Here is a 13,178-nt window from a genome sequence, read left to right on the forward strand (position 1 = left end):
TTTCGTCCTAAATTCGAAAATTCCTCATCAAAGATAGTTCCAAATTTTTTTGTGATTTGTCGGTTTTGATGATGTTTTGTTGGATTTGATCCATGGATTTGCTTGGTTTCAAGTGGATCTAGCTTTCCTCCATCTTTTCCCCACCATCCATTCCCAAAATCTCCCTAATTTTGCCCAAGAAATCTCCATTTTCCGCCACGAAATCGCGAAATTTCTGCCCACCCGTGCCCACGGACCCCAGACCCCGTGCGCACGGGCCCCTCGAAAAGTCTCTGGACACCCCGTGCCCACGGGACCTGTACCGTGCGCACGGGACCCCGTGCCCACGGGCTCCTACCCCCGTGCGCACGACCCCCAGGACAGCCGTGAGTACTTCACCATTTCGCCCATAACTTCCACATCCGGAGTCCGATTTTCGCGTTCTTTAGCTCGTTGAGTAGCTATTGACATCCCCCATCCACCTAGATAGGTTCCATCACCATTTGACTCCATCAAAGTTTTGACATTTTGGCTTCTTTAACTAGGCCTTCCATCATATCATCCGCAAAATCCACCATAGCCTTCTGCAACCTAACCCATTTTGCTCCATTTAGCATTTGTGGTTGTTTGAGTGGTGACTTGAGTCTCCTAAGGTGTTTCGGCTACTTAGGGACGGTTGCTTCTTCATCATCCATCACCACCACTTCCACATTGCCATCTCCACTACCACCATTTGACTTTTGTCCTTGAGATTTTGAGTTCGCGGTTTTTCCGTTTCCTAAGGTGTTTCGGCTACTTAGGGACGAGTCTCCATCATCTTGGTATCTACATCAAGAACACCGCCACTCACCATCTTCAAGGACGGTAACCTCGACGACACCATTGTACAATCACCCTTGCAATTGCATTGATAACCCCTAGCCCATTTTGCGTCATTTGCCTATCGAGACTAGCCATTTGAGTATTGCCGGCAACGTTACTTGTGCATATTAGTGATCTACACCTCCCATTGCATACATACCATATCATATCATCCCTTGTGCCTCAAGTTTGTTCCCGCATATACACAATCGCTATCTTGGTTTGTGCATTTCGCAAAGTGGCCATATACAAAAAAAGAAAAGAATAAGCTTTTAAGCAAAAGAAGAGAAAGAGCAAAGAGCTTGTAAGCAAGTGCCATAGCATAATATCACGTTGCACATAAGATTGTCATATCCGATCATCTTGGATCATCTTGAGAAGAACAACGGGAACATCATACATATAGCATACTTGGGATAGAAAGCTCATACATTTTGCATCTTATAGGTTGTGCACAAGTGTCGTATCCGCCTATTGAGCAATCGTGCTAGCGTCTCTCTTGAGTTGTGCAACACAAGCGTTTCCCGTGGATTCCACATTTTGTGCTCATTCCTTGGTTGCACGACCCCATTTATCTATCTGTGTGTGTTTCCGTGTGCCACATATTGCAATTGGTCTACTTGTTTCACTTGCGAATTTGTGAATCTTTTCTAACATTATTGACTCTTGCTAACATTTTGCATCAAATTTTTGTGCCACTATCCTCACCGAGCTCCACCATAAGCCTTATTTGTGTAGGTGTGAGAATTGACAAGATCCGGTACCAATTGTGCTATTTCCTTGATACATTATTGAGTGATCTTTGATCCATCCTCAACATTGGATAAGGTACATTGGTCTAGTTCTTTCCTTTCTTCCACTCATATTTGCGCGAGTCTTGTGATGTGTTAGTTGTTCTTGAATTTGAGAATTATTACGGGTGGAGAAGAATACCGCGAGTAAAATCACAACTGCGTAGTACTCCCTCCGTCCCAAAATTCTTGTCTTAAATTTGTCTAGATACGCCCTTTCATGAAAAGATCGAGGGCGAAACCAAGATAGGCCTTTTTGGCCGACAGGGGTTGGGAGGGCACGCCCCAAGCGCAACCTCTTGTCGTGCTCGTGCTTCGTGATTGCGATCATGGCCTCACAACTCCACATGTCAATTTTGTCTTTCCGGTCCAAAAGAGGGTTTCTTGCCTTCATAAAGATTGCTCTTTCACCGTACAAAGTGTGGTATGGTTGTCAACTAGTGGTTTGGCGTGGAGTTTCCCATCAACCCTCGTTCCCATCGGTCGATGATTGGTGGAATGCGAGTCTAAATGCATCCTTGGACCACAACCAATGTGTATGTCATGTTGAGTGTGTGCAAGGAAAGGAGCATGCATGACTTCAACGTCCTTGGGTTAATCTATTGGGGGGTTGTAACATATTTTTGCCTTAAATAAAGGAAATATAGTTGTACTAAACTTGAGACACCTATTTTCGGACGGAGAGGGTACGTAGAATGCCATTTTGGACGCACTTCACATATAAATGACGGGAACGTAAGCTTGTTTTTACCAAAAACAAGTTCATGTGTAGATTTAACTATGTCCTAATTGAAGGAGTGTCTTCCTGCAAATTTATTGAAAAGAATATAAACATCGGACCCCACAAAAAAACAATATAAACATCGGTCTCTACTTCGACGGCACAATCTTTGTTTTATTAGAAGGTAGAATATTAGCCATGTAGAGGATAGACAAATATTTTTTGCAGTGATAACACAAACAGGTAGGTATAGTTCCAACTTCCAACAAAGCTCCAACTTTTTTGACCAGCCATTCTCCTAGTGCAGCATCATATCCTCAGTTTTATTTTACTGCAAGGAAGGCATCAAAGCATGATCTGATCCTCTAAGCGTCCTCAAATCATTTGTATCCACTGAAGAAAGCTCCTTATTTGATAATAAGATTGGGGCTTTGTTAGTGAGCTTCCCACTAGGAGCAAACAAAGAAAAGGGAAAGTGAAAGGGTGCCTAAATTGTTCTGAAGAACTTTGGTTCAGTCTAGCACTTTAACCAGCTTCATCCAGGAGTAATCTGCAGTAGTTAGCAGAAAGTAAAAGTCCACCATCACTTTCTGTCTCTTTTTTCGCGAATACGCAAAAGGCTTGCGTACCATTGCATTGATAGGTAGGATTTGAGGAAATGTTTTTTCAGCAACAAAACAAAATCTTGACCGCATCAGAAATATCCTGCCGGAAAATGTTAAAACGCCCCTTTTCAATAAAAAAGGTGAAAGCAAGATTCTTAAGATCTTTTTTTAACATAGATTGTTAAGATCTTTCAGGTAATGATTCAAAGGTTTGCTTTCTTCACAGCAGGAAAATGTACAGAACTTCAACACTTGAACAGAACCATGCTTGAAAGTCTACCATCACTTTTTCTGTCTCATGATTTTCAGCAACCAAACTAAAATATCCAACCAGAAATTTTTTTGGTGAAATATTTCTGGTAATGAGTCAAATGTTTGCGTTCTTCAGAGCAGAAGATGTATGGAATTTCAGCACTTGTACAGAAGCATGTTATTGGCAAGACCCAGAAAAGGGGGGCATTATATAACTGATAATGACTGAATGCTGTTCTTGGTGCAACCTGATGCAAATGCAACCAACCCATGGCATTTCAGTGGAAAAAAATCATTGAATTCATGCGTACAAGTATGGCAACAGCTAAATATCTCCGTGTATATCGCTACACTATTACAATGACCGTCATGATCGGCGCAAACTTCGTCATGACAACGGAAAACAATGGTGTGGTGGTGGTGGTGGTCTACCTTTACATTCTCCAAATGGATATCAGTTAAATGGTTACATATCCTATAGACACTCCTGATCATGATCATCTGCCCCTAGAGTTGGTCCTAGCGCCGTCGCTCCTCGGCGAGTTCCCCCGGCCACGCGGCATCGACGGGCTGTCTCGCCTGGCCTCCCTCGACTTGGACTTGCTCTTCATCGCCTCGATCTGCTCGAGCGCCTCCACGACCTCCTTCATGGACGGCCGGCTCTTGGGCTCGCCGGCCAGGCACTTGAGAGTGAGCTGAGCGGCGCGGAAGGCCCCTCTGGCATGGTACTGCCCCTCGAGCCGGCTGTCCATCAGCTGGGTCAGCCTCCTCCGGTCTGACAGGAGTGGCTTCGCCCAGTTCACCAGGTTGAGCTTCTCGCTGGGGCGGCTCGGGTCCAGCGCCCTCAGGCCACAGAGCATCTCGAGCAGCACGACGCCGAAGCCATACACGTCACTCTTCACATATAGGTGGCCTAGCATGAAAGGTGTTCAGTGTTAAGTAACCAGTGCTATGAACGGATGATGCACAGTGTTAATTTGTAATGTGACTGTTAACTGACGAACATACCGGTAGAAACGTACTCCGGAGCGGCATACCCGTACGTGCCCATGACTCGTGTCGTCACATGAGACTCCCCGTCATCTGGGCCATGCTTGGCCAATCCAAAATCCGAGAGCTTCGGGTTGAAGTGCTGAACATGACATGGTTGCAGGGTGATCAGGGTATTATTCAGGGACTAAAGTTTGTCGCTAATATATAGGATATTCATCAATAGTGCATACTGAATCTAGTAGGATATTGGACGCCTTGAAGTCCCGGTAGATAATCTGCCTTTCGGAAGAATGAAGGAAGGCGAGGCCACGGGCTGCACCGATGAGAATCTTCAGCCTGAGGCTCCAAGGCAGTGGCTCATAGATGGCCCCTCCTGATAACATCAATGAATTAGTATCACAACTGAGCTAGATGGTAAATTTGATCACAAATAATCTTTGACAGCTAAGCAAAAAGTAGAACAGGAAAAAAAAAATCCAAGTCCTACTTTTGACCCTCTATTGCAAATTGACCTGGCAAGAATGATGGAAGGTAGCAGCAGCAAGAATTTGGCTGGGTTCAGACAATTTAGTGGATGCTCGTGCCCTTGAAAAGTGCTAGTCGTTAGTTGTATAGCACTATGGACTATGGTGCTCGATATATAGTATGCGATGAAAACGATGTTGCAGTTTCACCAGCATCTGCAAGGCGTGCTACTTTGCGGACTAAGTTGGCATAAAGAGGAAAAACAGATTGACAAAAGGAGAACTGTTTCAGATATTTATCGTTTGAAAAAGGCCGTCTGCGGCCGAAAGAAGACTCACTTCTGAAGAGGTGGTTCTCCAAGCTCCCCTTCGCCATGAACTCGTACACGAGTAGTAGCTCGTTGTCCTCCATGCAGTAGCCCAACAGTTTGACGAGGTTGGGGTGCGAAATTCTCCCAAGGAAATTCACTTCAGACTGCATCAAAAGGATATAGTAATTCCTTTTTCAGAGAAATGCATAATGAACATCTTAGAAATCTGGTACTGCTTCCAGAATTAGCAATAAATAGATAACTAAATAAAATGAAAGCAACAGCCACAATACAAATTCCTAGTGTCTGCCAATAAGCAGTACCAGTACTTGTCAAGAATAGCATAAATATGAAGTGACCAATAACTAGTGAGAGCAGAGTACTGGAATATGCACAAAAACACACAGGGATAATCTAAGAGAGTGGTACTACTTATAGCAATAAAAAAATGAAACATGGAAATCATATTTTGCCAATAATTAGTAACAGTACTTGCCAAAAAGGCCATAAATATAATAATTTTCAATGACTAGTGAGACAATAGTATTGGAGTATACACAAAAAACAAGCAACCAGAGTACTGTGGCCGTGGCAAATAATGCAAAGGTTTAGCATTCTCCACTTGGCCAAAAGCATGCAAATGTGGCAATTGCAACTTGAGCAAAACTACAAGGCAACACTATCACTAACTTTTAACAATTGTAGGGAAACTGAAATCTGCCTAAGAACTGAAAGCACCATTTTTTTAAAAAAAAATCGTGTCACTGAAATTCGTCGAAGTAGAAAACAAATATAAAGGTAACCAATTCATCAGGATCATACTCACCTGCCATTGCTCCATCCCCTGCACACTCTCAGGGTTGAGCTTCTTGACGGCGACGACCATGGGGGTGCTTCCCTTGGCCGGGTTCACGTCGATCCACCCCTTGTAGACCTTCCCGAAGCCGCCCTCGCCGAGCACGGTCTCGGGCTTGAAGTTCTTGCAGGCGCCCCTGAGCTCGGCGAAGGTGAAGATCCTGAGGTTCGGGGACTCGAGGATGTGCCCCCCCTCCTCGTAGCAGTCGTCGGTGCTGGCGCCGCTGACCGTCGACGCCATGAATGTGCTGGTGCTGACCGTCGACAGCTTCCCTGTTGTGGCGGTGGTGGAGGAGCTCGTGGTCCTCTTCGACGCAGACATCCCTGCACATGCATAATAATTAGCAAATGTCAGGCGCTGCTTCAACTATGGATACCAGATGGAGATGTTTCTTGTATTTATAAACTTTACCAATGCATTTGATGATGTGAGTTACTATGACACTGAAGTAAAAAAGTTGAGGGGGCCGAATTAAATCGTATCATTTGGGCAAGATTGTTACTACTTATTCACGAAAGAAATGAAACAAGTGAATCCATGCTAAAAGAAACTAATCGGCACATAAAACATAATTTGTACAGAAAATTTTCTGCACTTGGTGGTTGGCACGCAGCGATCAACAGAATTGATTTCAAGAGCAGGAATGTTGGATTCATTGCAGCCACATGTATAGGCATGCAAGTTGGCCCAGTTGGCCCGTACGCACATAATCATATATTGGTGAAGTATGTGCGTTCCAATACAGAAGTGGCAGCATGGAGAGGATAACTACTAGTACTAGTAGTAGTACTACATGGCCAAATCAATGATGAACAGAGATACATATTCTGTAGTCACATGAATGGAATATTACAGTTGAAATCATCAAGAATGCACAGGGCCGTCCCAAAACAAAAACTGGGAGGGGATTAGGGGGAAAAACAAATCTCCAACTGCATATTAGTTAGTCAAGGCTGCCATCAAGTTGGCCACAGAGATTGCTGTGACAAAATTTAAAAAATTGGCCACAGAGATTGCTGTAACAAAATTAAAAAATGACCACATGGATTTGTGAAAGAAATCAGTCTGTAGAGGCCTCAGCAAGCCCCAGAGACTAGGATAAAATATTCTTCTCACATGGAAGGGGCCAATAATAAATAAAACAAGATAAAAATGAGTGGGCGAATGAATCGATTAGCATCCGAGCGGTACCTGCGGGATTGGCGGCGGCGGCCTTGGCGCCCCAGCCCCACGGGATGAGGCCGTCCATGGCGCTGGCGCAGTTCCCCATCGCTCGCGGATGGAGGGAGGGTCGGGGCCAGGCGGCCCGCCGTGCGCGACGGGGAAGCTGCCGGCGACCCCGCAGCAACCAACCGCCCTGAGCAGAGCGCGCCAAGAAGAAGTTCCAATCCGGACGGGAGGAGCCAAGAAGAAGAAGCCAAGAAGAAGAAGCCAAGAAGCCAGGAAGGAGAAGGGAAGGGGGAGCGAAGCGGCGAGGAAGGTGGGAGGAAGTTGTGCTGGGACGACCACGACGAGGAGGAGGAGGAAGAACCACCGCCGAGCGAGCGAGGGAGGGAGTTGCTCCACTCAGTTTCTTGATTTCTTCCCCTCTCCCCTCACTTTCAGAGGAGAAAAATATATACCTCTGCCCCGCCGAATTTCTCCGCGCCCGCGACGACGAGTGGGGCACGCCCGCCCCCGCCGCTGGCGCGTGGGGCCCCGGGAGAGAGGGGTGCGTGTCGTCTCCTGCCTGGGTCAACGGGGTCAACGGCCGGTTGGCTGCCCCCGTATTATAACCGTGGCGGTTTTTCGTCGTGTGTAACTCGGGCTCGCGACCGCCGACCGGCGACAAGGACCCCGTCGTGGTTTCCGGCGAGCAAGGCAGCGCCTGGTCCTCATCGATCGACCAACGCCGTACGGTTTGGAAACCACGTTTGAAAGTTTTGGAAACAATTCTAAGAGGGAAAATATGGGATGTTGAGGGTTTTTTTTGTCCTGTTGTCATGCGAAATTACTGTGTTTGGCACTGTTCAACGTTGATTTTGTTGTTTTTTTATACCTAGCATCTTCTAACGCCTTTGAGCTTGAAATTTCGCATGGCGACACAACATCACCCTCTTAACATCTCTCTTCTTTTTTTAGATTTTTTCGAAACTTCGAAACATCTTTTCCACTAAATGTTTTGTTTTCACGTGATATTCTATCCTCTAAGGGATGGGAACCGGGGAAGGGAAGCGACGTCGCCGCACCAGCGGGGGGCCACGGCCTCCGTTCGTCGTAGTGGCAGCGGGCTGGATCCTGTGAAGGATAGTCGTCATGGAGGAGGCGACGGACTCCACTGGTCATTGTGGCACGGCGGTGGCCCTCGACGACTGCGACAATGAGATCAGGGGGTGGTGTCGTCGCATCTACATGTGCATTAGTGTAGCATGAGGGTGTTTATCGACCCTAGAATGTACTGCTATGAAAAAGTCGAGTTAATCATTTGTGTTTATATCTTGTAGTGGTGGTTGCCTTTGTTTTGCACTCTATTTAAGAATAAAAATGGTTAGGTGCATCATAATGATGCAGATGTCACGGGTTTCAACCTTCTTTTGGGAAAATAGAATTGAGGAGTCTGTCGTCTTCGGCCACCAGAACGAGTGGATCGATGGCGCCCCGACATTCCCTACCGAAGCCGGCCAAACCTTGCTCATCGCGGATGGCAAGTTATCGGCACTCCAACTCTGTCGGCCCAACATCCCAAAAACCAAAGTTGTTGCCGAAATCACATGGGAATGCTGGCCCAGAGACTTGAGCGCTACTATAAAATCAAGCACCCTCCCCCATTGAAGATAAAGAAGGGAGGCAAAACATCAAGCCGTCGTAAACACCCAAGCAACCACCATCATCCAGGACAATATCAGAAGAGCGCCATCACGCACTGTTGCTTGAGCAAGCACACCAATGCTAGTGCACCCAAAGAAACTGCCGGATCTAACCAGGTCCACCAGAACCAAACCTTCACGCGTCCCCGTCGAAGCCAATACTAGGCGGGTGGACATTATTCCGACTTTAGGTCATCACCATCGTCTCACCACCCCGACCAGGACCAAACCTTAACAAAAACGGAATATGGTTCCTCCCGCCAGCGAGGACCGGGCCCCGCCCCGCCACCAAGGCCCATGGGGCCACCGAAGGAGAGGCAGGCCAGCGGTGGCACCGGTGGAAGGAGCGGAAAGCCTAAGAGCCTTGTAGACGGGGTTACGAGAGGTTTGATATGGAGTCGATTCAACAGTATTTTCTGATGGAGTAGACAACAATCAATTGCATTTCTATGCGGTCCACCACAATTCGCTTGATTTGATTTGTGTTTCTTCGCGTGGTGGAGGCAACATGGCTGAGTCCGTCCACGACACGTGCCTCGATTGCATCATTCACTGGTTAAGAAATTGGTAGGCGTTCGCTCCAGAGTCATATCTGTTATCCTGTGAAGGAAGAATCAGTTCACTCTGGCCCTCTTCACCGCCAAGGATACAAACAACCAAATTATTGAAGAACAAGCTATCCAAGACAATACATGCCAAAGCTCTCGGTCCCTAGCACCTAGGATACACCTACATATGTGCATGTGTGCGTGCGGTGTGTATGTGGGCGGTGGAGTGTGTGGTATGTGCGAGATTGAGAGGAAGATAGTCAAAGAGGAAGGAAAAAAGAAGAGTTGATGTGAGAAGTTTGAATGCACCTTCATGGAATTCCAGGTCTATTATCAAGCTAAAGTTGTGAGAAATGATAAAAACCAGGAGAAAGGAACAAAACTTTTACTTTTAGAAAAAAAGTGTCCCTTAGCTGATCGATTTCATTGAAAACCCATATCAGTAGGGAAGCTAGCACAACGACCTTCTTGTTTCTTCTCTAGTGAAGAATACAAAGTAGAATAATCGAGCGAAAATGTATATTGTGCTCTGAGAGTCTCTAAAATACCTTTTAAACTTGATCACTCAGTTCAAGTGATGGAAAAGCGAGCGAAAAAAGCTATTATGGTCAATCCAGGTGCGTTTGCATAGAGAAAATCAATGATCTTCTCCTTTCCCTCACGCATAGGAGGCTAGGGCAAAGTTCCCCTCCCCTCCAAGCTCCACCTGTACTCAGTCTGCCGCTCCGAAGGCTGGTGGCAGGGTGGAGAATCTCGTGCCTCGGCTCCGCCTAATAGTTCAGGCTAGGGTTTTGTAGTCCTCACAGAGGCGGTGCTCGAACTAATGATGATACTTCATCTTTGAGTTGGTCCTCTGAGCTTTGATCCTCCTCGAATACGTCTATCAGGACGGAGCTCCAGCGTAGACTGCTGCCGTCTTCTTGGGGCGATAAGGTTAGGGTTTTTGGTCATGCATGCATGACGACGAGATCTAGTGTCGGGCGCTTTAGAACGATTCAAGCGTTCAATGACTCTATGGCGATGGTTTGTGTGTGTGTGTGTGTGGGGGGGGGGGGGGGGGGACGTGAACAAAAGACTCTCCGTTTGTCATCGACGAGCTCAGGCCAGCTGCGGCATGGGAGCAGAGACAGCAACACGTCGGCAGTTTGTTCTGGCGACGATAACGGACCTCAATATATCTTTTGTCATGTTTGAGATGTCTTATACTTTCGATGAACTTTTATAGTATAGAGTATATTTTATAAATAGAAAATCATCACTTGATTAAGGCCTGGCATTATGCCGCATGCGGTTAACATGTTAACCGTCGACTCTTTCATTATAGGCCGCAGCTGTCCGGCTACAACGCATCGGTGGATCTTCCGGAGTGCCGGCTGGCCGGGTCTACTAAAATTCGTCGTGTCCGGCCGTCGGCGTCGTGCATGCGGCCATAGCTGCCGGGTTTTCCACGACGAAGACGAGCTGTGCCGTGCGGAACTCCGACCGGACGAGTCAGGCTTTCTTTTTCTTTTACCGGGAGACAGACAGAACGAGTTGAGTCAGTCGTCTACTGCCAAGTTGCATCTGTCCATGCCATGCCACGGCACCCCAATTCAATTCCATCGTCGACATGCCATGGGATCGTACGTATTCCATTTGTTATTGCAAAGAACTACTAGTAGGAACGATGTACAGCTCGCGCGCACAGGGCTGTGTACAGTTGAATCTGACCGATACGTGTTTGGTAAGACGATCCGGTTAATTACATCCACAAGCCTCCGACTAAGCTCCTGCTGGCGGTCTTCGTATTCGGGCTTGTATAACTATAGCTAAAGTCATTCTCCAAACGTGCACCGATAATGCAAGCTAACAGATGGCAACGTGCCAAAGCCTCATTGGTCACTGGTAGGTATTATTCGGCCTTGTCTATCGTAGAATTTGGAGTAGTGAAGTGTCCAGCCTTGTCGGTTGTGAACGAAAGAAAAAAGAAGACTAGCCTTGTCGTCCATGACTAGTCTCCGGCCTCATCAAACGGGTCAATAGTAAGCCTTGCCACCGCCCCTCCCATTCGCATTACACCCAAAATTGTGACTGTTTTACATCGTCCTAATTCAGGTTCACCAACTCACGATTGACACTAGTTCAAATAAACTCATGATGGAGGACAAAGCAAAGTAATACTTCAAGTTTATAAGGCATACACATATTTTAAAATTATCAATTTGACCAACATAATACTTCAAGTTATGTCATAAAAGCTATGTCATTCAACACCTCTCTCGACTACAAATTTAAAGGTATATCTTTTGTGACATATAACCCGTATTTTGTTGGTCAAATTGACGACATAGGAATACACCGAGCCTTATAAATGACGACAATTTTTGTCTTGTAAACCAGGGATCACGAGTAAGAACATATGGTTCACGTGTCTATCGTGTTGAAAACTCCGATAGAGTAATGGGAAATGCGTGAGGGGAGAGGAGCTTTGATGCAAAAATGTGAAATTCCACATGTGTGGTCAAGTAGTGGACCATAAAACACTAGCAAAAAACAAACACTTCGGATGTGTAGAGAAAATTCCAAGTCTTTGTTTTTGGGGAGAAGATAGCCCTCGGCATTTTTTTTTTGCGGCATAAAGGAGTTTGTATTACTCAAGAGCAAAGGAATTCTTCCCTAGACAGATTACAGATATTACATGGACCGGAGCCAATCCAAACCACAGTGCGATCCTCCGTCCTACCGTCGTTTGCCAAAACATGGCTGACATTATTTCGCTCTCTACTAATATGAGTAACACTACACTCTCTTTCACTCAGGAGTCTCTTGATCTCCGTGATCAACATCGAGTACCGGGAACGATCTTGGTCCGGTGAAGTAATTATCTGGACTGCTTGCTTACTGTCACACTCGAGTATAAATTGGTAGATTAGTCCACTGATGTGCTAAGGCCGATCCGTCCATACATCCGTACCCCGGCCGATTTCATTGAAAAAGACCATGTCCTTGGCACACAGAGCATGAAAATTGAAACTCTGCCTTTGCCAAAAGAGAAAGAGAAAAGTATACTTTTCGTCCCTTAATTTTTGGTGAAATCTAGATTTGGTCCTTTAACTTAAAAACCGGACAACTTGCACCCCCAACTACAGAAACCGGACAAGGTTCGTCCTTGGACTCAGTTTTGACCGGTTTTGGTGTTGACTCACCCCGGTTTTGACCGGTGCTCACTCATATTCCTGTAATTTTTTTATATCAGTGAACTTCTTCAAAAATAAACATACTTTTTTCAAATCAGCGAACTGTTCTAAAATTTGCGTACTTTTTTCAAATCCTTGATTTGTTAACATTTACGTACTTTTTCCAAAACCCCGTATTTCTCCCAATTTTGCGTAATTTTATCAAATCCAAGTATTTTTCAAAGCCATGAACTGTTTTTGAAATTCGCATACTTATTTCAAATCCACATGCTTTTCGAAGTCCGCATTTTTTCAAATCCATGTTCCTTTTATAATCCATGAACTTTGTTTGAAATTCACGTACTTGTTTCAAGTTGAAATAATTTTTGAAATCCACATATTTTTGTGTAAAAGAAGTCCATATCCACGTATTTTTTTCAAGTTCGCATAAAATTTTCAAAATTCATGAACTCTTTCAAAAAAATGTATTCTAATATGAAAAGGTACATAAATTTTTAAAAATTAAATGAACTTCAAAAAACCAAATGAACTTTTAAAAAATACGCATATTTGAAAAAGTACATGAACTTGGGAAAAGTACACAGATTTAAAAAAAGTACACAAATTTTAAAAAGGTTCATGTATTTGGAAAAAGTAACCAAATTTGAAAACATTACGTGGACCTAGGAAAGATAGGCAAATTTGAGTCGGAACGGTCAAAACCGGCGTGGGACAGGACCAAAACCGGTCAAAACCGTGACCAGGGATGAATCTTGTCCGGTTTCATAAGTTAAGG

General features: G+C 45.3%; 1 protein-coding gene across 1 annotated transcript; it reads right to left on the reverse strand.

Moving 5' to 3' along the window:
- Positions 1 to 3,458: 3,458 nt before the first annotated feature.
- LOC125520653 (putative serine/threonine-protein kinase PIX13) lies at positions 3,459 to 7,432 on the reverse strand. Its single transcript, XM_048685615.2, has 6 exons — positions 7,025 to 7,432; positions 5,804 to 6,156; positions 5,006 to 5,141; positions 4,433 to 4,575; positions 4,218 to 4,341; positions 3,459 to 4,122 (listed from the first exon to the last, which is right to left on the reverse strand). The coding sequence occupies exons 1-6, from the start codon at positions 7,101 to 7,103 to the stop codon at positions 3,707 to 3,709; spliced, it is 1,251 nt and encodes a 416-aa protein (XP_048541572.1). The 5' UTR covers positions 7,104 to 7,432; the 3' UTR covers positions 3,459 to 3,706.
- Between the last annotated feature and the right edge of the window lie 5,746 nt (positions 7,433 to 13,178).

Source organism: Triticum urartu, chromosome 7A, assembly GCF_056163025.1.
Source record: "Triticum urartu cultivar PI428250 chromosome 7A, HENAU_Tu73, whole genome shotgun sequence".
Taxonomy (NCBI): Eukaryota; Viridiplantae; Streptophyta; class Magnoliopsida; order Poales; family Poaceae; genus Triticum; species Triticum urartu.